The sequence below is a fragment of the Cydia strobilella genome, chromosome 22 (assembly GCF_947568885.1).
Source record: "Cydia strobilella chromosome 22, ilCydStro3.1, whole genome shotgun sequence".
In the NCBI taxonomy this organism is placed as follows: Eukaryota; Metazoa; Arthropoda; class Insecta; order Lepidoptera; family Tortricidae; genus Cydia; species Cydia strobilella.
Genome location: NC_086062.1, coordinates 5,732,424 through 5,757,441, shown reverse-complemented (window position 1 = coordinate 5,757,441; position 25,018 = coordinate 5,732,424). Strand labels below are relative to the sequence as shown.

At 43.9% G+C, this 25,018-nt stretch overlaps 1 protein-coding gene across 1 annotated transcript in view; it reads left to right on the top strand.

Annotated features, from left to right (window-relative positions):
• LOC134751452 (catenin delta-2) overlaps positions 1-25,018 on the top strand; it is a 68,039-nt gene that overhangs the window by 28,466 nt on the left and 14,555 nt on the right. The window contains exons 3-19 of the mRNA XM_063686860.1: positions 6,414-6,534; positions 10,765-10,890; positions 11,093-11,245; positions 11,837-11,925; positions 12,222-12,363; positions 12,625-12,721; positions 13,438-13,614; positions 14,069-14,250; positions 14,958-15,117; positions 16,142-16,331; positions 18,576-18,667; positions 18,988-19,166; positions 19,394-19,535; positions 19,859-20,031; positions 20,741-20,909; positions 21,497-21,625; positions 23,670-23,794. Of these exons, the coding sequence (XP_063542930.1) occupies positions 6,414-6,534; positions 10,765-10,890; positions 11,093-11,245; positions 11,837-11,925; positions 12,222-12,363; positions 12,625-12,721; positions 13,438-13,614; positions 14,069-14,250; positions 14,958-15,117; positions 16,142-16,331; positions 18,576-18,667; positions 18,988-19,166; positions 19,394-19,535; positions 19,859-20,031; positions 20,741-20,909; positions 21,497-21,625; positions 23,670-23,794 (2,446 nt within the window). The remainder of the gene's footprint in view (positions 1-6,413; positions 6,535-10,764; positions 10,891-11,092; positions 11,246-11,836; positions 11,926-12,221; positions 12,364-12,624; positions 12,722-13,437; positions 13,615-14,068; positions 14,251-14,957; positions 15,118-16,141; positions 16,332-18,575; positions 18,668-18,987; positions 19,167-19,393; positions 19,536-19,858; positions 20,032-20,740; positions 20,910-21,496; positions 21,626-23,669; positions 23,795-25,018) is intronic.

The following is a 25,018-nucleotide window of genomic DNA, read 5'->3' as shown; positions in this document are numbered from 1 at the left end:
AACAGTTAAGTAACAAGTCGCCAACTTAAATGGCATAACGGCAGCTTCAATCGTTCCCATGCTTAAGTTTTCCAACCACTGCACGCTTGATTATAAAGCTAGTTGGTGTTCTTTGATTAATTAACTTTCAATATACTTAATTTTGTTTCGTGACAATATTTTGCCAAGATAGTTTCCATTAGATATGACTTGATTGTTTGACACGAATCCACAGCGCAGTTAACATTTATCGAGCAACTGTGGAGCAACAGTAAGTAACTAGCTAAGTTACCTAATGTTACCGTGTTACAGAAAAGTTAACTGCGGTGTGGATAAGGCTTAAGGATTGGCGATTGTCGTCTTGACTAGGTACGCAATCCGCCTGTAAAAGTTTCTATAGTACATGATGATCCGAAGTGAATAAAGATTGTGACTTACAGCTTACCCCGTAATAAACGAATTCTTTTGATATTCACAATGCATAACTTGTTTCCATTTTCCCGATCCGAAACTTTGTTAAACGTCCGCTTAATCGGTTTAGTGCCGTTCGTGTAAAAATGGCACAGTAAAAACAAACTTTTCCCCTCTGTATTATATTTTAGGATAAGCTCTGCGAGTTAGGTACGCTGAAGGTCGAAAACGTGTTCAAAATTATGATCTAGAATCTACAAAAGATCTTCATTCGTGATCTTGAAATTTTTCACAAATAGTTGCTATGTATTTCTACATAATGCTCATAATCGAAGTCTTGAATTCGAACCCTGGGCTTGTAAATTGTACCAGAGTTTCTTGTACAGTCTTCACTGAAGGGAAACATTGTAGGAAACCGGACTAATCCCAACAAGGTTTAGTTTATCCTTTAGGTGGAAGGTCATTTTGGCCAGCCTTAACAAGTTTTTGTTGGAAATTTGTAAAGCAAATAAAGTTAAACAAACTTGTTGCGATATTAATCATATGATGCTATAACAGAGTCTAAACAAATAAAAATCTAGTTAGATGCTTTCTTGAAATATCTTAATATAACTTAATTAGATTTTATCTGTCATAAAAACGTCACAGGTCCACCTCGCTTCTTCGTCTTCTTCGGCTAATATACGAGATGCCAGTATGTCAATGATCTTAAACAAATGAAACCCAATTCGCAACGGATTTCAACTGAAAGTCCCAAGTTTTTTTTTTTTTTTTTTATGTGATGTTCAGCAAACGAGCAGACGAGCCGCCTGATGGGAAGCAGTCATCGTCGCCCATGGACGTAAGCAACATCACAGGAGCCACTTAAGCATTGCCGACCCTTGTGAACCCTAAATACCCGCTTCTTGAAGAATCCCATGTCGTAGCACAAAGGAAATACCTCAGGAGGCAACTCATTCCACATTCTGCACGTTCTGGGAAGAAACGAGCGGGATGCCCGCTTATTCATGGTGTGCCATGTGTCTAAGAAGTGAGGATGAGCTTTGCTCCTTTGGCGGGAGGTGCGGTGATAGAAACGAGACGATGGCACCAGATCAAAAAGTTCTTCGGAACAAGTTCTCCAAAGTCCCAAGTTATATCGGAATTGTATAAAACATTGAGTGGGCCTCTACCTGCTTTTGTTTTTGCCGATAAATTATAAACGGAATTCAATTACGGAATCCCCGTCGGTCCCCGCAAACCGTAAATACCTATATAACTTTTGCTGCTTTTAATTGTTGCATTGCCTATACCATATACCTACTGAAAATAACAAAAAAACCTTTGACATTTATTGTCGCTTCTTTTCAAAATACAGACCTGAAATAAAAAATAAATATCTGACATTACTTTATTTGCAGAATCACGAAATTTTACGTGCTTTGTTATGTCTATGTTATTATATTAACTGCTAGCCACTCTACACTATACAGTTCGCAGCAGTGTTAGCTGTGTTATTAGACTTGAATATAACTATACAAGTCCTTTCGCCTTTAGCGGGAGTATGCACTCTTCGCTTTTTTTATAATTCAAAATGTACAAGAGCAATTCCTCCATGTAAAAACGAAAACATTGCATTATTTTGATTATGGAACTCATCACATCACTCCTTGCGTAAAGTTCGCGTGTGAAGTGTGAACTAACTGACAAGCGCTGAAGATGCAATCGTGGCAAGTTTCGTGAATGGAAATGCGGAGAATCTAAGTGGAATTTGAAATACTTGCAACGAGATTCTCGGTAAAATGAGCGTTAGATTATACTCTTCAAGTATTTACATTCACATCCCTGTATTACACTGCATAATACTGATCATTAGTTTACAATATATAGCGTGTTGAGATAGAAATGAAATGAACTTCCAAGGAAATGAATTTCCGTATGAGACGTTCCAAGCTTTTGTCAGCGACTTCGTCTTTTATACAAAGTTCTGCTGCATGATTCTGGCAAAAAAGGTTTATGTCTTCCTATGTCCTTTTATGTGATTTAAATGAACCTGAGACGATCAATTGTCCCACGTGATTGCTAATCACGACTTAGTGACCGTTTACAAACACGATAAAAGTGATTGACGATAGTGTTGTTGACACATGTTGAATTTTATAACTAAATGTAGTTACTCGTAAATATAAAATTAAAAAATTTCGCGTTTTGAACACATATTAAATCACATTTACAATCGGGGGGTGTCGGGTCGGGGGGTAACTTTAAATACTTTTCGTCGGGTTGTAACACAAATCTCTGTTTTAACATTTTGCTGGGACGTCAGTAATATGTACTCGTAAATAGATAGAAAATGAGCAATTTATCAAAATAAATGGGAAACTTTAAAAATATATGTTAATAATAATAAAAAATACAAGACCTCAGTTTCCAAATTTAATTATAATTTTTTAACTTCCAAAAAGGAGGATAAAATAATAGATATTGTATGGCAACATTATACATAAACGCAATATTTCACCGACAAAATCGAAATTTTCTTTTTTTCCATACATCGAAACGGCTTCTAAGCAATAGCGACGTTACATGGTAACGTCACGATACTCACGATGTATTGCCATTTTGTTAGAAGCGTTTCGTCAGTAAGGTGCGGAATTGCGGATGCCAGACTTTGGCCATCATTTATTTTGTGACTTTTGTATTCCTTTAAGATAAGACAATGGGTCCCATACAGACATTTGATCCTCAAAACAAACCTAATCGACTGATACCATTCAATCGATCAATCAATAATTAGATATAGACGAACAAAAATATATATAAAATTTTTTTTTTTTTTAATAAAATTCCTCCTGCAGTTAAAACGTAACAGACTCATAGAAAAAAGTTTCTTTTGCAGTTAATATATTAGATTCTTGCTATAATATTAGATCCCTAGACCCAGATATTACCGCAAAAGCAATCATTTTTCTACATTGCACGATTTCCTTAAAAAGCGACTTACTAACTATCTGAAACTCAACGGCATAAGGAAATGCTTTTTCTTACCACGATTGCTCTTTTCAGTGGAAGCCTCTTGGAAACCCTTTCACGTTGCTCGGCCCCGTCCTGACAAATCAATACAACACAGGCCTTCCATAAAAAGAATTCTATCCATTTAGCGTCACATTTCGTATTTTTAGCTGAAATACCCTAATGGAGATCTCGAATTTGCAAACCGGTGTTGCTTATTCGTGCAAAAAGCGAAAACGCTCACGTGAAATATAGGTGACCCTCGTGTATTGCAATTTAATTTAAATTAGGTTAGGTCTCGGGGTCACGTGTACTCCATTGTTATTAGTGTTTTGTTCCCCCAAACGACGAGGGTTATAGCTCTTACTAACTCCTATCACCCGTATGATCCAAATTGAATCTTCAGTCATACGGAACATGGATGAGTTTTGTACAAACCTAGCGGAATGTGTGCGGATATTGTCGGTTGTTTACGTGTTCCAGTTTTCGATTAATTTACACGTTTTTTTGGTCGATCCGGTTACCGGTTTGTTAACGGAGTTGACGTTTTTAGGGTTCCGTAACCAATGGGTAAAAACGGGATCCTATTACTAAGACTCCGCTGTCCGTCTGTCTGTCCACCAGGCTGTATCTCATGAAAACCGTGATTCTACAGAAGATGTATTTCTGTTGCCGTTATAACAACAAATACTAAAAACAGAATAAAATAAATATTTAAGTGGGGCTCCTATACAAAAAACGTGATTTTTTTGCCGTGTTTTGCGTAATGGTACGGAACCCCTCGTGCGCGAGTCCGACTCGCACTTGGCCGTTTTTTTTTATTTTGGCTATTAGTCAAAAACGTGGACTACAAAACTTATCAACTGTATTGTGAAAATTATTCTAGAAAGCTTTATTCGATTTTAATTAAATCCAAAATTATTGAGCAGTGGCTAATATTCTTTTTCGTGGACAAGCCTATTGCTGTAATGGTTTTAGGTCTAGTCCAAAGAGGAGGGCAGACTTACCCTATTACCTTTTACCTTGTAGGTTTTCACACACGCATACTATTACTACTTATTAAACGATGACTACAATCGATCTACAGGCCACGTTCAATCAAATTGAATCGCTGTTTCCGTTTGGATGACCCTTAGGAAGTTAGAAGTTTCATCTCTGCAATATTAGCCGCCAATCTCCTATTCTCTGAACCGGTATAGTTTTGGTAATATGTAGCTTCAGCTATAGGTATAATTACGCAAAAAGTTTTCAACCATGCGTTTCTGCAAACCAAAATGTCGACCGAGATCATATTACCGTCTCTTACACTCCTGCTACGACCATGCAAGTGTGAATGAGAAGTTTTATGACCCCGCTCGTCAGTTTTGTTTGCGGATAGTATAGGTAGAGCGAGCCATACACCATCAGATAATGACATTACCTGTAAGTAAGGCTGCGGTCTGCTTGCACATGCCGTCCGCGACTGCCGGCCGCTCACGACACGACCGATGACATCCAAATGCTATGTTCGTAAATGTATGTGCGTGGTCTGGCTCGTCCGCCAGCCGTGACGTCCAGTTATCGCGGACCAACGTCACCCGTCGCGGACCGAGCCCGGCATTCAATCATAGAAACACGGCGTCTATTATAGATAATAGAAACAATGACCAAAGGAAAACTAAGCTACTTTTGAGTTTAGTGCAGCGGGTGGGTCAAACAGATCAGGCACCCGCGGCGGCCGTCGCTCGTCATGACGTCACGGTACGCTGTCCGTCGCGGGTGGCGTTTGAAGCAGACCGTAACCCAAGTAATAACCTCACTATTGACAGAGTTGTGATAGCTCCTTAGTACATATAATGACGGGCTTTGATTCAAATGAATAGCTTTTACACAATTTCAGAGCGGAAATCATTCACGTAATAGCCACTTACTGCCAATTGTTGATGCCTTGAACTACAACCGGTAGACATAAAATCATCGGTTATTGATTGATATTATTTTTAAATTGAAAGCCCGTCATGTCAGCGTCCGCGTCCTAGGCTCGTTAAACGTAATTTATCCATTCAATTACGTACATAATTGATATTAATTAAACGTGTGTTAATATGGGGACTGCTTACGAGTACCTAAATTGTTATTTTGTTGTTATGGGTATTTTGCTTAATTATTAAACTTGTCAGAGGATGTACTTTGCTAATTGCAATTATTTCGTTAGGTGTATTAAGTTACCTAATTAATAGCCACACTTGTAAGTGGACGAGGCAGAGTCTGTCTAAATTAAGCATGCGGGGAGATACCTACCGCCATAAACGTCACAAACATAATAGAATTTGATGATTGTAGTGGTGTTGGTAAAGGCAGTTTAATTTTACACATCGACTTAAGTATCTAAGACTTAATTTGTTGCTTGTCATTTTATCAAAATGATCAATTATCATCAAGGGCCGGTCAAAATTTTTATCCTTGAACCCTTATACAAATCCGATGATACGTGAATTACATTACATATACTCGTAGTCCTTATCGTTACCAATACGATGGACCAAACGAGTTTGTTTGTTCCTAACAATCTGCCCGATCATAACTCACATTTGCATACAGTTTGCGGCCTCAGAGTAAACCCGAGGGATGTCCTACATACGCTTGCATGAGCTGCATGTTTATGTAAAGCCGCGGGCTAGTAGTATCTATTGGTGTGAAACTATTAAGAAGATCTGTATAAATATATACAGATACGGGCTGCGGCTGAAATAGGTCAGAAAGTAATTGAAGATTAAAATAAGTCGTTAGCATCCATTTCAGGTTGAAGATGATCCATATCATTTTAATCATATAGCAGGACATTTCTTTTTGCCAAAGTTCAACCGATGAAGAAGAAATATTATACCTTATCATTCGAATCACCATTTCAGTCAAGAGAACGACTGAATAGAGAGATTTACCTACCTTTTGTGCAATACCATATATAGATGGAGATAGATGGAATGGAAACCATTTCATTTAGGGAAATACATTCGAACAGTGATACTTATAAGATGTGTTAATTGTTACAGGAACGGGCCGGTGGAGGGCGCGTACGGTCCGCAGCACAGTCCCGTGTCGCGCTCGGACGCGTCCACGGAGGACGCGGAGCTGTCCGCCGCGCTCGCGCACCAGCACCACCTCGCCATGCAGGTCAGACAACCTATTACCATTTCTTAGTTTTCAGTTAGTAGGTCCACACAGAACGAGCCGCCTCGCGAAGAAATTGCCGCGCGAAGCAGCTCGGTAGCTAGAGACGTGCCTCGTCCGAGGCAAGTCTACGCAGACCGAGTTGCTTTGTGCGGCAATTTCCTCGCGAGGCGGCTCGTTCTAATGCTGTATGCTGCGTAGAGCGTCGAATTTCAACATAATACCTGCGGATAAGCTCTATGCCGCATTTTTCAAAATGAAACCTAGGCCTTATGTGACATTTTATAAAATGAGAACCTATAATCCCTATATCGATAACTCAGCGGACCTATAGCATAGTAAATACCGTCCGCCATAGGCAGTATACATTGGCCATAAAATGGAAATAAAACAGTAACGGCGCAAGGGAAGGTTTCACTTGGCGGAATGACGTTGACATCTCTTACGAGATTGGATTGCATCGTCTGCAGTCTCGGAACGTTGGGTTACATAAAGCTGATTAATTAGCTTGCGCGATTATAAATAAAAAAAGGGAAGAGTAAAGAGAAAATAAGAAGGTATTGAATGACATTAGCTAATCAAGATAGTGTGCTTCAAGACTGATTGGATAATACTTAAATAATTAGCTAGCTGTTATATATCAAATTGCGAAATGATTTTCGTGTTTTCCGCCAATGGAGAGTAGTTTATAATAGATCATGCAGGATATCTAGAACTGTGTCGTATGCATAATGATTAGACCGCAGTTTATCTTCTGATCCTTGTAGTGGTGTTCTTAGGCCTCAAGAAACTTGATATTGCCAGGCTGTAAAGTGGCGCTGTTACCCCTACCGGCCCCTTGAATTAAATTCTCATACATTCGACTTCGAAACAATCACGCTTTTTTCAGAGATCGGTCTTAGCGTAATTACACCACCTGATTGACATTGGTATTAATTTGGAGTACATTTAATTGCTACACCTTACATCCTCCCTATTGACACGTGAATCCCTATGACGTGTGGTAACAAAGAGGGAACTGATGAAACTATTCATCAGCGTCGAACTAGTTTCGGTAACTCAGTGTGTTAAGATTATAGCGATAGGATTGGGATTCTAGAAGGTAGTTATTTCTAATCTTTAATTTATTCGTAGTTTATTCAATTTTTATTTCGTTACACACGTGCTTCAATGAGAACAAAAATGGACTCCGATAGCGAGTCTCTGTAGATTACGTATCCGTATTCGTATTGCAGACCTTACTTACCACATTGTCTTAGATTTCCAAACCTCAATGGCCTGCTCTATCTAACAACAGAAGCGTGCGGCGTTATCCCGCAGCGCCAACAATATCGCCCGTTCGGTCAGATGCTTCAATGAGAACGGCTTTAGAATTTGGCCGAGACATTCATAGAAACCGATTCACATTTACTTGCTTAGTTTTAGTTAGATAATTATATTGGTATTATTAAGGAGAAGTACTTATAAAGAATCCGCTTCGGTATATATATGGCTGTACCGTAGTATTTTAAATGAAAACACCGAAATATCTTGGTCACTGAGACCTTGTTGCGTAACTTGCAACCAATCACACAGCAAAATAAGCTAATCAGTTAGTTTTATCAGGTGGACTTGGATTGAGTTACCAATTTGATGAAGAAAAATCTATCAATCTTGACCAGATCGTCTGCACACGTGGTGTGGAGCCTTTTATTGCGTCCATGACCGTTTTCCCTATCGGCCATCGGTTCTATGAGCAATGTGCCCCGCCCCCGGCACGTAAATCTAGCAACTATTTAAGCTACATTTTTTCATTATCATAATTTAGTGTCCCACTGCTGGGCAAAGGCCCCCCCTCGTTTCCTCCACTCGACCCTGTTGTTTGTATGTTTCGGGTAGAATGCGTCCAAGTCGTCCCGCCATCTATTCTCGGTGTTTGCCTGCACCTCGACCTGCACTATCTATATCTATGGTGTTCCGTGGGTCCCACTCAGTAATCAATTTGGCCTCCCTCTCTGGGAGCATGAAGCTGACATGTCCAGCTCAGTCCCACTGTATCTTAGCGAGCTGCATAGCTCAGAAAATTGCCAGACTTAAGAAGGTACTAATTTTACACGCTTCGACTGCCAAAGTATAATTTAATTAATTTATTAATCTTCTTTTTTCCTTGACTTTACGCTAACTAGCTCTTTCTTATAGTGCTTTTTACGTAATTAGAAAAACGATACCTAAAACTGAAGTCTCCCCTTTATTAGGCAGCATTAAAATCACTGTCTTAAAATTACTAGCTGCCTCGTATTTATTTACTGTTATCTAAATAAGCGCTGCACGCTGGTGGCCTAGCGGTAAGAGCGTGCGACTTTCAATCCGGAGGTCGCGGGTACAAACCCCGACTCGTACCAATGAGTTTTTCGGAACTTATGTACGAATACGAAATATCATTTGATATTTACCAGTTGCTTTTCGGTGAAGGAAAACATCATGAGGAAACCGGACTAGTTTCCCCTCTGGGTTGAAAGTCAGATTGCAGTCGCTGTCGTAAAAACTAGTAAAAAGTTGGTATTTTTTTGCTGTTCTGTAAGTGTCCGAGTATAAGTAATGCGATCTCTTCAAAACATCCGTTCTCTTATTTGATTATAGTTGTAATTCGATACTGCGCGTATAGCTTAACTAACTATGCCCACGAATCCACTCGTGTGTGTATCGGTCTGTGCTGATTAAACCTCCCTTTCCACTTGACCCTTTTGGACTTACGAGTATACTATTACTATACTTGGCTGTTATGTTGTATTGTAATCTATTTCTCCTGCAAATTGTTATTAAATTTTCACACTCCAATAGTGATTCCCTCATCAAACCATACAAGTCAAAGACAAAAGTAATTTCGGGCATTTGATTTACCTAGCTGAAAATCATATCAAAATCTGCCGTTATTAGGAACTCCGTGACTTACGAGTATCAACTAGTTAGATATAAAATGTATACTTCTGTAAATCTTCAACTGTCTTTATTCAAAATACGTAACATATCTTGACGGCCATCACTAAAATTTCGCAATACAGTTGCAATCACTCGTAATAGCTGCATCCTCAACAGGCTTTCTTTTCGCAATACTGCAATTCCACAGTAAAAGTAGAAAAGGTATGCCACTCATACGTACTTAATGCTTTTTTGCGGAGCGACTGGCTTCTTCACTCTCACGATTTTCCCTTCTAATGAGTGAAATGAGTAAACTAAGTGTTATTTGCGTTAGTTTACATGCATATGTTATGCAATCGGTTAGTATAACGTAACACAGCCTGGGGCACTGGAGGCCTTGGTCACTTTTACCAAAGATAGATATAACTCCGTTATAGATGGATACAGTCTAAGGAAAAAACGTGCCTCGAAAATTAAGAAAATTTGATTCTCGTTCAGAGGGCGCTACTAGTTTTGGCCTACAGTCGTATAGATGGCGTTGACTGTTTCGTTTGTTATTTAACAATTTTAACGCATATCAGTGAAAGAACATGGGTCAAAATCATAAAAATAATTAATGCAAATAAAAAAAATCATTTATCTATATTTAAATACATTCTATCGTATTTTTATAAATCTTCATTTTTAGTTTTAAAGTGTGTCGACAGATGGCAGTGAATTTACTGGGGTTACAAAATTTACTATGACAGTAACGCTCTAGTATCAGTTACTCTATGCTTTTACTTAGTATATGACATTTATTTCAGTATAACGTAAATTAGGTAGGTAGGTATATTAATAAGTACCTACTATGTTTGTGGTCATTTTAATGAGTTGATATAACTTTGGAGCGCGTACAGCGTGAAATCGTTTTAACATTATATTCGCAAATTTAGATGTTGCACATGTAGGTATACCGCTGACTTCCGTCGAATGAAATGCTTTCTAGACTCAAACACAACACATAAACGTAGACGATAAAAGTGTCTAATTATTTAAAAGTTAGACTTACTTATCAGCATCACTATGGCGTTTCTAACATTTTATTTGTAATTTCAAACGTGAATGAAATGCAATAACTCTTTATCGCACACCTCTAACAACAAAAAAATACTGATATAGACAATCGCAGTATACTTTTAAATACAATGAAGACAAACCTTTAGACACCAGTCTGTGAGAGGGCTTCGTGGAGTATCGCTAAGTCAAATAAGTTGAAAAAAAAAAGCCTACCAAGTCTACCACCTACCAACAGTTTAGTCAATACTTACCATACTATTGTATTGTCATTTCCAGGCCGGCGATTACCAGGGCGTCGGCGCGGGCGTCGATCCCGACTACGGCCAGTACGTGTCCTCCTCGGGCGCGCACTACAACCACATGGGACACCTGACCATGGCACCCTCGCAGAAATATCCACATGTAAGTATAGTGCAGTGCTATGAGCCCTAGCGGCCGGTTAAGCTATTCTATGGTAGCTTACAACACACAACAGTAAAGTAGGGTCTACGTAACGAAATCTTTATTAACAATCCAATTTGTCATTTTCTTCCTCTACATGTGCCTATTAAAAAACTTTTGCTTATGAAACTTAGCTAATTATTAAACATTTTTTTTTTCACAGGTGATGGATTCAGTATCCGTATCCGGTGGCGGTACGTACGGCGCGACGGGCGGCCATTACGGAACGTACGGTCATTACGGAGCCACGGCATATCCGGCTCAACCGGCTTATATGGTCGAGCCACCGCCCAACGTCCCGCAGTACATAGGCCAGGCGAGTGTGGACTTTATTGTGTTACCGTTAGGGTATACTACATAATGTGATCACTACGGAGCTACGGCGTACCCATCTCCAATTCTCCACCAGTATACATGGTCGAGCCACCGCTGAAATAGAGTATATTTCACTATGGAAGTTACGGCTAACCGGCGTATATGATAGAGCCACCGACGGACGTTTCGCAGTACATAGGCCAGACGAGTGTGGACTTTAGTTTATTAGTGTTAGAGTGGGTTTCACTATGGCGCGTATCCAGCTCAACCAGCGTATATGGTCGAGCCACCGCCTGACGTCCCGCAGTACATAGGCCAGTCAAGTGTGCACCTTAGTGTGTTAGAGTATGATTCACTATGGAACGTGAAAGTCACCACAGATGCAAGTTGTATCATACAATCCGCTAAAAAGCTTACTATAGCCGTTAACCTTATAGTATTTAAGACTCGGGCTAAGCCTTACTGCGAACACTATTAGTAGTTATTAATTTTTAGAATAGTTGCTGGCCTTGTGCAATTTGTAAAGTTGCTTAATAATTTTACACAATGGTATTTTAAAACATATTTTTATTTAATTCTTGTTTGTTTACAGGAATATGTAGAAGGTGGCGGTAGTGCGTCTCCACGAAGCGCCTCGCCCGGTGCTTTGCCCCCTCAACACAATTTACATTTACAACAAAGGTACGTAAAGTCTAATTTCGATCAAAATAGTTAGAAAAGTTTAATCATTCGTTTCATACTCGTACATCTAATCTTGAAGCATTGATACTACCCTCACAGTATTACAACAGAATAAGTAATACTTTTTTGTATAATCGGTAACTTTATTTAGGATCGGCCTTAGAAAATAAGAATTCTAAAACTATTTTTATTTATATTGTATTTATTATGTCAGGTAAAACACATGAAAAAAAAAAAACGACTTTAAAAAAAGCGAATAGGTAGGTATCCACAAAATTCCAACATTTCGTTTGCAGGTACGACTCAGCGTCGCTAGAACAAATCGGCCGCCATTATTGTGTGACGTCACCCCGCGGCGAGTACGCGGCCGACACGTACGGCTACCAGCACTACCCCACCGCTTACGACCCGAACCCGCACCAGCCCCCGCAGTTCAAAGTGAGCCTTGTATCATACGCGTTAGAGTTGACTGTCTATTGTCTGTGTTGGACCGACTTGGCCGGCGACCGGCGCTTACAGTAGTAGTTTAAATTGAGCCTTATTAAAATGTGTAGAGTTATTTTTCCATTGTCACCGCAAGTGTCCATACAACAGAAAACCCATGACACTTGAGCACCATTACCTAACCTAATAAATACCTGCAGTTAGTATTATAGTAAGTTACATTCGATACTATAATACAGTTGTATGTTTTTACAGGATTCACAGAATGGATTAAGTTTAGGCAGTGCAGGTGGTCAATCAATGTATGGAGATGAAGAGGAATTACAGAAACAAATGGCCAACATGGCCTTAGGTAAGCTGAAGCTTTGTTGGCCACTCATTTGTAACAAAAATAAAACAAGTACTGCACGAAGTAACTATGGCAATTCAAAACGTTTATGTAAATTATTATACATAATTGCCCGAAACGTAAAATTTGTTGGAGAGGCCAACGCTGCCCAATGGGCGAAAAGTTTAGACATTGTATTATAATAAATAATTAACCGACTCTGTAAATGCCATACAAATAAATAAATAAATGTAAAATATTGATGGCCTAACATAAAACTATCATGAAAAAAAAATTATGATGCCATCCATTAAAACAAGATGTTTCAAAAACTTGCTCATCATAAAACATATTGTAGTAGAAGACGGTTATAGCCACAGTCTCTACAAAAGCTTTGTTGGTCTTAAATTAATTTAATTTAAAAGCAAATGCAGGTAATCTTTTATTTACGACAGAGAAAATATTAATGAGATGACATAAGTTTCAGTAAATAACATGTTCAGAAATTCTTGTTATATGTTTGGCGTAAGGCGTAATATAAAATAGATAAGAGGGCCAAACGCGCAAAGCTTAACGCAGATGGCGCTGCAATAAAAAAAAAACGTTTAATTAGATATGCGAAATCCAAAGAAACTTAAACCACAGACACTTTTTGGATTTCTAACTGTTGGAACCATTTGTGGGGTTTCAACCCCATTGTGATGTCAATTTCTCATAACATAATTGTCTAACATTTCCAGTACATGGCGGTGTCGGTCGCGAAGACGGCGGCGGTCTGCAATGGCGGGATCCCAACCTTCCAGAAGTCATCGGCTTCCTAAACTCGCCCTCGGACGTCGTGAAAGCTAACGCGGCAGCGTACCTCCAACATCTCACGTATATGGACGACCCTAATAAACAGAAAACTAGAAGTTTAGGTGAGCTATCCGATGTCAACGACGTTCAAACTTGCATATACGCCACAGAGTTTCATTTACATGGCGACCCTAACAAGTGCACAAGGAGTTTAAATAATGCACCTTATTGAGATACTTTAAGGTTTAATTCAGCCTGGAGTCTTACCTTATAAAGCTGACCTAGTAGATAATGCAATGAGTTTTATATTTTAGTTTTAAGGTTAAGATTAGGTTGTATTCCGCTCGATGTAGCTTCAGAATGCCGTTCACTTACATATCGACCTTAAAATGTACAAGAGTAGAAGTTTGATTAACGCAGGGGTGTGTCTTATTTGCGAAAATATGAACGATTTAAATTAGCCTAGCTACTCTTTAACTAAGAAATCTAGTGTGTTGTGAAATGAGGTGTTTAATCAACTAAAGATCTAAATATAATGTCTAGCCAATAACTAATTATTTTTTTCCTACTTTCCAGGCGGAATCCCACCATTAGTCCGGCTAGTGTCCCACGAAAACCCCGAAGTGTGTCGCAATGCGTGCGGCGCCCTTAGAAACTTGTCCTACGGCCGGCAAAATGACGAGAACAAACGAGCTATAAGGGACGCAGGCGGCATTCCTGCGCTCATGGCGTTGTTATGTCGAGCTGCTGATATGGAGGTATGTTAACACTTCATCAATACCTTCATTAGTTTGACTAGTGTCCCATGAGAACCTAGAAGTTTGTCACCTGCGGCGCTATAAGAAACTTATCCTATGGCCGGCAAAATGACGAGAATAAGCGAGCTAAAGGGACGCTATAAGGGGCTTTATTATGTCGAGCTGCTGATATAGATACGCTACGACTTCATTTATCTATCTATAAGTTTTTCTAGTATTCCACTACGGCGTGGCGTACGGCGTGGCGTGCGGCGTCTAAACTAACTTAACCTAGGTACTTTAGAAGCGGCAATGTTATCCACTTTAGTAATTCACTTTAGCATTTGGTTTTTAGGGTTCCGTACCCAAAGGGTAAAAACGGGACCCTATTACTAAGACTCCGCTATCCGTCTGTCCGTCTGTCTGTCACCAGGCTGTATCTCATGAACCGTGATAGCTAGACAGTTGAAATTTTCACAGATGATGTATTTCTGTTGCCGCTACAACAACAAATACTAAAAAGTACGGAACCCTCGGTGGGCGAGTCCGACTCGCACTTGTCCGGTTTTTATTCTGGCAGTGCAGGTGCTTTTCAGAGATTAATTTAATTGAGGAAGCTAAAAAAAATATAGCCTAGGATATGTGCTGATCTAAAGAGATTCTCGATAGTATTCGTATTATAATAATTCCAATTTATTCCTACGTTTACAAATGTGATTTGCTTGCAGGTAAAAGAATTGGTGACCGGTGTAATATGGAACATGTCGTCGTGCGAAGATCTCAAGCAATCGATCATAGATGACGCGGCTCAAGTCATTGTCAACAAAGTTATCATTCCTCACTCTGGCTGGCATCCAACCAACCCCGGTGACACCTACTGGTCCACGGGTAAGATTATTTTCCACTTTTTTCTTACATTTTATGATAGAAATGATATGAAAGTATCTCCTTGGGGCCTTAGGTTACAACTCTTTGGAGGTGAGACGTAACCTTAGCTTATTGATGTTTGCGTGTCGGACCCTGCGCGGTGATTCAGACTGCCCAGAACTGGTGAGTCGACTCGTGCGACTACATGTACCGGACATCCCCAGGATAGCCCTCAGACCGCGGCGACGCGATCTGTTGGCTTTGCCGGAGAGACGCACCGTGTCGCGCCTCAACTCTCCGCTGCTCCGTGCCCTCACACAGTTGAATGCTCTCTTGGCATCAGCACCCGAGTGCGACCTGTTTGCGTGGCGATGGGCGTCTGTGAGAAATGAATGCCTGAGATTCTGTGAGGTGATGGATGCGAGGCCTACATCCGTAAAAGTTTAGTAGTAGTAGTAGTAAATCACTTTATTGTACAAAACAAAAATTGATAACATGAAATTCATATAAATTTAGGTACAAAGGCGAGCTTATCCCTATAAGGGATTTCTTCCAGCTAACCTTAGACTTAGTCTTAGCTAAGTTTAATTAGTAATAGTTATTTGTAATTGTGTTATTTGTAAATATTTGTTTGTACCTGATTGTTATTTTTAATAACCTGTTTGTTTAATGTTAATTTTAAGTTTCATGGCGCAATGGATTTCTGTAAAGTCATGTAACATATTTTCAAATAAAAAAAAAAAATAAAAAAAAAATTAATAGTGGTTTTGGTCTAATACCGAATATTAAGCCAAACTCTCGGCCTCAATGCCGAATATTGTAACGTAGTGTCGTGTTGAGATACCATAGGTGTCTTAGCGTCTTGATATTTTATTTATTAAAGAGGAATTTACATCATTTGCCGCAATGCACATATAACTCATCATCGTCCGTCGAACCGTCGTCGGCCAGGTGGCAGGTGGTCCTCCACGTCCCCGCTTCGTCGTCGGAATATCGAGCGCTACCGCTACCTCTAGTGAGATGTAATATTTGTTTGTGGACGCAGTGTTCCGGAACGCGTCGGGCGTGCTGCGCAACGCGTCGTCGGCGGGCGAGTACGCGCGGCGCCGGCTGCGCTGCCTGGGCGGGCTGGCCGAGGCGCTGCTGCACGCCGTGCGCGCCGCCGTGCAGTGCAACGCCATCGGCACCAAGATCGTCGAGAACTGCGTCTGCGTGCTGAGGAACCTGTCCTACAGGTACGGTACGAGTACGCGCGGCGCCGGCTGCGCTGCCTGGGCGGGCTGGCCGAGGCGCTGCTGCACGCCGTGCGCGCCGCCGTGCAGTGCAACGCCATCGGCACCAAGATCGTCGAGAACTGCGTCTGCGTGCTGAGGAACCTGTCCTACAGGTACGGTACGAGTACGCGCGGCGCCGGCTGCGCTGCCTGGGCGGGCTGGCCGAGGCGCTGCTGCACGCCGTGCGCGCCGCCGTGCAGTGCAACGCCATCGGCACCAAGATCGTCGAGAACTGCGTCTGCGTGCTGAGGAACCTGTCCTACAGGTACGGTACGAGTACGCGCGGCGCCGGCTGCGCTGCCTGGGCGGGCTGGCCGAGGCGCTGCTGCACGCCGTGCGCGCCGCCGTGCAGTGCAACGCCATCGGCACCAAGATCGTCGAGAACTGCGTCTGCGTGCTGAGGAACCTGTCCTACAGGTACGGTACGAGTACGCGCGGCGCCGGCTGCGCTGCCTGGGCGGGCTGGCCGAGGCGCTGCTGCACGCCGTGCGCGCCGCCGTGCAGTGCAACGCCATCGGCACCAAGATCGTCGAGAACTGCGTCTGCGTGCTGAGGAACCTGTCCTACAGGTACGGTACGAGTACGCGCGGCGCCGGCTGCGCTGCCTGGGCGGGCTGGCCGAGGCGCTGCTGCACGCCGTGCGCGCCGCCGTGCAGTGCAACGCCATCGGCACCAAGATCGTCGAGAACTGCGTCTGCGTGCTGAGGAACCTGTCCTACAGGTACGGTACGAGTACGCGCGGCGCCGGCTGCGCTGCCTGGGCGGGCTGGCCGAGGCGCTGCTGCACGCCGTGCGCGCCGCCGTGCAGTGCAACGCCATCGGCACCAAGATCGTCGAGAACTGCGTCTGCGTGCTGAGGAACCTGTCCTACAGGTACGGTACGAGTACGCGCGGCGCCGGCTGCGCTGCCTGGGCGGGCTGGCCGAGGCGCTGCTGCACGCCGTGCGCGCCGCCGTGCAGTGCAACGCCATCGGCACCAAGATCGTCGAGAACTGCGTCTGCGTGCTGAGGAACCTGTCCTACAGGTACGGTACGAGTACGCGCGGCGCCGGCTGCGCTGCCTGGGCGGGCTGGCCGAGGCGCTGCTGCACGCCGTGCGCGCCGCCGTGCAGTGCAACGCCATCGGCACCAAGATCGTCGAGAACTGCGTCTGCGTGCTGAGGAACCTGTCCTACAGGTACGGTACGAGTACGCGCGGCGCCGGCTGCGCTGCCTGGGCGGGCTGGCCGAGGCGCTGCTGCACGCCGTGCGCGCCGCCGTGCAGTGCAACGCCATCGGCACCAAGATCGTCGAGAACTGCGTCTGCGTGCTGAGGAACCTGTCCTACAGGTACGGTACGAGTACGCGCGGCGCCGGCTGCGCTGCCTGGGCGGGCTGGCCGAGGCGCTGCTGCACGCCGTGCGCGCCGCCGTGCAGTGCAACGCCATCGGCACCAAGATCGTCGAGAACTGCGTCTGCGTGCTGAGGAACCTGTCCTACAGGTACGGTACGAGTACGCGCGGCGCCGGCTGCGCTGCCTGGGCGGGCTGGCCGAGGCGCTGCTGCACGCCGTGCGCGCCGCCGTGCAGTGCAACGCCATCGGCACCAAGATCGTCGAGAACTGCGTCTGCGTGCTGAGGAACCTGTCCTACAGGTACGGTACGAGTACGCGCGGCGCCGGCTGCGCTGCCTGGGCGGGCTGGCCGAGGCGCTGCTGCACGCCGTGCGCGCCGCCGTGCAGTGCAACGCCATCGGCACCAAGATCGTCGAGAACTGCGTCTGCGTGCTGAGGAACCTGTCCTACAGGTACGATGTTCATGTATCCCGGGAGTAGAGAATAGGTAACCAGTACCGGCTACGTTTCCATAACGTCCTTTAGTTCGCTCTCTTCTACAGGTAGGACAGTGGTAGCACTGTCAAAAGGTGGGCTGAAGTGGATGTTTTTCAACGACTGATAGTCACCAGGTGTATGAGTTGTAATTTGAGTTTAGTAAAACCTACGTATTTCGATACGTTATCGTGTATTGTTTCTATACAATGAATATTCGAGGTTCTCTGCTCGCTTATCAAATAGTTTCATGCGTAGAATCGTTTATGACGTCGACACCATAAAAATGAATTCAACGCAGATGAAACATATTGTTTTACTTTTTCATGTTATTCTTAGATCTCTCAAATATACGCTATATTAAAAAAAATTGTTGATAAACTATTATTTTCTTACAGATGTCAAGAAATAGAAGATCCCCTATATGACACTAGAGCACCACCTACCCAATCCTCTGGCCAAGCGAGGATACAAGCTAGCGCTTCCAAAGGTAAAATGTTAATATAATTTTCTTTCATTTTGTTACTTTCAGTTTGTTCTTGACCAGAATCTGACCTGAACGACAGCAGTCAAGGCTATCAGCACCATTGCTTTCTGGACATATATTATTAGAAGGAACATTACAATTCACTGAATTTTAATAAAACAAAATAGTAAAAAAGAAAAAAATATCCTGGTCACGGCACCACATTCTAATAGTTTTCTCTTTAAAGTTTCATTTGAAGAGAAGTTATTTTTTTATATCGTTTTTATTAATAAAAATATATAAGGTCTGTTTCAATTTACGTTATTTTAACAACTGTCCTCCAGGAGAGAACCTAGGCTGTTTCGGCGGCAGTAAAAAGAAGAAGGAAGGCTCATCGTCGTCCAACTCCACCAGCCCGCTCGGCAAGGGCGACCCCGACCACCACTCCCTGGGCGACACCGGCTCCAGCACCCAGCTCGGGTACAGTGTACCCAAGGGCACTGAAATGCTCTGGTCACCTGAGGTAAGCCACTGTCCAACTCCACCAGCCCGCTCGGCAAGGGCGACCCCGACAAGTTTCTCAGAATAATCCCAAAACCTTCCTGGCAACGGAAAGCACTTATTTTTTAGCCACCGTATATATACCACATGAATCATGATTTTGAACTTTGTTTCAGAGTGATAGGGTTCAATTTTGCATAATTGGACATCCTTATACCTTATAAACGGTTAACCGTCTGTTCCTACTAGGTGGTGCCCCTATACATGGCGCTGCTCCAAACGTGTTCCAACCCGGAGACGCTGGAGGCGGCTGCCGGCGCGCTGCAGAACCTCGCGGCCTGCTACTGGCAGCCTTCTATTGACATTCGGGCAGCTGTGAGGAAAGAGAAGGGTGAGTTTACTATAACAATTACTTCTAGTTCATTTTGAAGACAAACACAAATTAAAACTAAAAATGGGACTAATTGAATCAGTGTGGTCAATCACTAACTTTCGTTTCTTATTGTTATACCCCGTTATCTTGTCGCACTGACGTTGGTTGTGGATAAAGTGGCGTTCAAATGTTTGGGAGCAACTGAGCTACTAGCTCGGTCAAATGTTTTTGGCCTGACCTGACTATTGACCAAACTTCTATATTTACCCTTTCATATTTAATAATTCTCTGTCTACTTGAGAAAAAACAAAATATTAATATAAACCGGAAAATCTTCTCAGGTCTACCTATACTAGTTGAACTGCTTCGAATGGAAGTGGACCGTGTCGTATGCGCCGTCGCCACCGCTCTCCGGAATTTGGCCATCGACCAACGCAATAAGGAGCTTATCGGGAAATACGCCATGCGGGACCTCGTACAGAAATTACCTAGCGGGAACCAACAACATGACCAGGTATAGATGCTAACTGTCACTGACATAAAAATGTTAGACAAGTTGAAACTTGCAGACTAAAATTATTAAGTATACAATTTTCTAAATCATTGTTATTTTTGGTCTTGCAAATCTTCTTCAATCGATGAGAATTATTAAGATAAAGGCCAAATCATACCGCGTGTGTATTTAATACAGCATGGCTCTGGCTGCTGGCTTAATACAGTAAACCGTTTTTAAAGCTGCTTGCATTCTATAAAAATACGACACGCAAACGATGTACTACGCAGAGAGCCGAAGTCATACTGCATTACACGATTCATAAACTATCTCAAAGTGCCACTTGTGTACTTTATGTATATGTCGGCGGCAGATCGTATAATCGGGCATATCGAGATATTCCTAGGCATATCATGAAACGCCGCCCTTTCACGATCTGACTAAGAATAACCCGGGCATATCACGATCTGCCTAATAAAAGAGGCGGCAGATCGATCATACCAATTGCATTCTTTGATATTCCTAGCTTCATACCGGGCGCATCGTAAAATAACATGAAACGCCGGCATTTCGTGATCTGACTAGCGACAACTAGCCATATCGTGCAATCTTCAAGGGTTTCAAGTGGAAAGATAAATATCAATTATAAATTAGAATTATATTGTATTAAGCGACTATGTAGACTAAGTATCCAATAAGATACAGTTTTAACCTCTAACAAATTTCACAGCAGGGCACATCGGACGACACGATCGCGGCCGTCCTGGCCACATTAAACGAAGTGATCAAGAAGAGCGGCGAGTTCAGCCGTTCGTTATTAGAAGCCGGCGGCGTCGAGCGCCTCCTCAACCTCACCAAGCAGCGCCATCGGCATACGCCGAGAGTGCTCAAGTTTGCAGGTAACTTACCACTGATTACTTTATATATGACCAAAAATGAGGCCCATGAAAACCACGGTTCCTTTCTCGAATATAGTTGTGAAGAACACAATGCAACTAGGGCCAGGAGACCGAGTGATGCTTGCGCCGACTTGGGCCGTGTCGCATAATAAACTATATTTTACTTATTTTTTTTTTTTTTTAGGAAACAAACAGTCACATACAGATAAGTTTAAACTTGCAGATATACAATAAGACCTATAGTTCCATTAATTATAACATACTGATATTGATAACAAGTAGAAACAGGGCTTGTTCGGCACTGCCTATAAATAGGAAGATACACAGAAGTAACAATTGGATACACAACTAATAAAGTACCTAAGTATCAAACATGCTTACAAACATACATACGTTACATAAGACTATAGAACAATTAATTTTTTTTTTTTAAAGCAAAGTTAAGTTATTAGAAAAGGATTTCCGCTCGTAATATTAGTTGTAGTTTATTATGCAACACGGCCTCGGTTTCCTGTTTCGGTCGCCGAGAGAGCAAGTCGCCGGCGACTAGCGGCCAGTGCGTAACGGAGTATGTGTACATTGTCCAGGGCAAGTGCTGCAGACGATGTGGTCGCACGCGGAGCTGCGCGAGGTGTACCGCAAGCACGGCTGGCGCGAGGCCGACTTCCTCACGCCCGCGCGCGCCGCGCAGCCGCGCACCGCCTCCACCACCTCCGGTACGTCTACTCACTCGCTACTCACGTCTCTAATATTCAAACCGGGGTTCAACCGACCCGCAATCTTTACACAGACTGATCAACCCCGGCGCTCCGCGGTGGTTTATTATGAAACTTTCCATACAATAAAATTTTGCTAACTTTTTAACGATGACAAACAGGGTCCGTTGACCGTCTGTCACCGTTAAAGCGTTCACAAAATTTTATTATATCATAGAGTAACTTATATTATATGTAAGTTTCATGTTTGACTGCTGAGTGATGTTGATCAGTCTGCTAAATGTGGTCGGTGCAACTGGCCCTTCCTATTGAAAGGGGTAAGCTAAATCTGAAAACTATGTTTCGTTAAAATCCAAGTGTATCAGCAAATTAATTCTAAATTTAAATATTACGTTCGTTTTTTGGCTAGAAAAATTCGACCCCTGGAATTTGAGAGATCGGTAAGCTTTGCTATCGAGTATTTTGTATGACAGTTATATTTTTATATCACAAATACTGAAATAACAATCGATTGCCCGCAATCTACTTCTCGATCACCTATTTACGATTGGACAAATTGAGAAGTAGATTCATATTAAATCACATTTAGAAACGGGTCTATCGCGAATTTAAATCCGGGCGTTTACAAAATAGAGTGTAGTTGCGGAAGTGTGTACATTGGCCAAACCAAACGAAGTGTGCAAGAGAGAGTGAAAGAACACATAGCGGCAGTAAAAAATCGCCAAGTAAACAAGTCCGCGATCGCCGAACATCTACTTACATGCGGCGCAAATCACTGGATTGAGCTTCATAAACCAAAAGTTGTCTCCACTGAACGCCATTATTATCCTCGAGTTGTGCGAGAAGCGATTGAAATCAAGAAGCACCCCAGAAATTTTAATAGGGAAGATGGTTTTAACTTATCGGCAACTTGGGGACCAGTGATCCAGAAGTTAAAGCCGAGGGATCTATCTTCGGATGTGTGCGCGGATGTTGTGAGTGTTGTGTGTCGGACTATTGACAATAATTAACTTTTATGTGTAGTGGGTGGTTTGAAAATGTGATGTCTACCTCGAACTTTAAATGCACTTTTCGTGGGGTAGTCACACAAATCTCTGTTTTGACATTTTGCTGGGACGTCAGTTAGCCGCGACCACGACCAGTGAAACCTGTGTCGAAACGTCGGTAAATAAAGGTAACAAAATAAATTCGCGATAGACCCGTTTCTAAATGTGATTTAATATGTGTTTAAACCGCGAAAGTTTTAAATGTTATATTGAGAAGTAGATTGCCTAATCGAACTGTAACTATGATATCTAGAATTGTCAAGGAGAGCTAAGTTTCTACGATATAAGAATAACAACAAAGCGGGTCAGCACTTGCAGTCAAAGAAACGCAAATGGGGATGAATATCATGCTTAAGTACGTAAAAATCATGCTTAGCATTAGCTAACAAATAACAACGATTGTGTCTTGTATATTAGCATTTGTATGTACTTGTACAGTATATATTCTTATGGATGCTTAACTGCCTTGTGTATATTGTCTATCATCTTACGTCTGTCTTTTTCATCACACTTATTCATCATACGTATTTTTTTCGCGCCTAAAAAAATACCCTAAGTACTGAGTACTAGCAATCATAAGTACTTGATCAAACTTTTATGTAGATATAAAATGGAGGATTGTTCGGGCTTGTTTTTGAGTTAAAACGTACCTTAACAATAATTAAGACAAGTGGCGACATCAGAACTTTACAATCTGTACGATCAGCGGCGATGAAACTAGTAGCGATGGATTATTTTTTCGCGCGTACGCTACGTGTAGATCACTTGTAAAACCAGCAAAAGTTTTTAGGCTTTGAACATTTATAAGATATGCATGTATTAATCGCTGGCTGCTAACATGCCCGATACATTTTCTGAGAGAAAAAAATCGCTCTCGAATAAAAAAACTTGTCCATCGCTACTAGCAGATCGCTATCGGTTAGACACCTTCCTGTCGCGCTCTTACACTACTTATAATCCACCATTTCACCTCCGCTCACTCGCTAACCTCACTATAGGTGGCGGCACGCCGGTGGGCGGCGCGCCGCACTCGCCCAGCAACGCCAACAGCACGCTCAGCCGGCCCATGGCCAGCACCGGCGGCACGCGCTACGAGGACCGCACCATACGGAGGCACAGAGAGGTAACACTGTCACCTCCGCTCACTCGCTAACCTCACTATAGGTGGCGGCACGCCGGTGGGCGGCGCGCCGCACTCGCCCAGCAACGCCAACAGCACGCTCAGCCGGCCCATGGCCAGCACCGGCGGCACGCGCTACGAGGACCGCACCATACGGAGGCACAGAGAGGTAACACTGTCACCTCCGCTCACTCGCTAACCTCACTATAGGTGGCGGCACGCCGGTGGGCGGCGCGCCGCACTCGCCCAGCAACGCCAACAGCACGCTCAGCCGGCCCATGGCCAGCACCGGCGGCACGCGCTACGAGGACCGCACCATACGGAGGCACAGAGAGGTAACACTGTCACCTCCGCTCACTCGCTAACCTCACTATAGGTGGCGGCACGCCGGTGGGCGGCGCGCCGCACTCGCCCAGCAACGCCAACAGCACGCTCAGCCGGCCCATGGCCAGCACCGGCGGCACGCGCTACGAGGACCGCACCATACGGAGGCACAGAGAGGTAACACTGTCACCTCCGCTCACTCGCTAACCTCACTATAGGTGGCGGCACGCCGGTGGGCGGCGCGCCGCACTCGCCCAGCAACGCCAACAGCACGCTCAGCCGGCCCATGGCCAGCACCGGCGGCACGCGCTACGAGGACCGCACCATACGGAGGCACAGAGAGGTAACACTGTCACCTCCGCTCACTCGCTAACCTCACTATAGGTGGCGGCACGCCGGTGGGCGGCGCGCCGCACTCGCCCAGCAACGCCAACAGCACGCTCAGCCGGCCCATGGCCAGCACCGGCGGCACGCGCTACGAGGACCGCACCATACGGAGGCACAGAGAGGTAACACTGTCACCTCCGCTCACTCGCTAACCTCACTATAGGTGGCGGCACGCCGGTGGGCGGCGCGCCGCACTCGCCCAGCAACGCCAACAGCACGCTCAGCCGGCCCATGGCCAGCACCGGCGGCACGCGCTACGAGGACCGCACCATACGGAGGCACAGAGAGGTAACACTGTCACCTCCGCTCACTCGCTAACCTCACTATAGGTGGCGGCACGCCGGTGGGCGGCGCGCCGCACTCGCCCAGCAACGCCAACAGCACGCTCAGCCGGCCCATGGCCAGCACCGGCGGCACGCGCTACGAGGACCGCACCATACGGAGGCACAGAGAGGTAACACTGTCACCTCCGCTCACTCGCTAACCTCACTATAGGTGGCGGCACGCCGGTGGGCG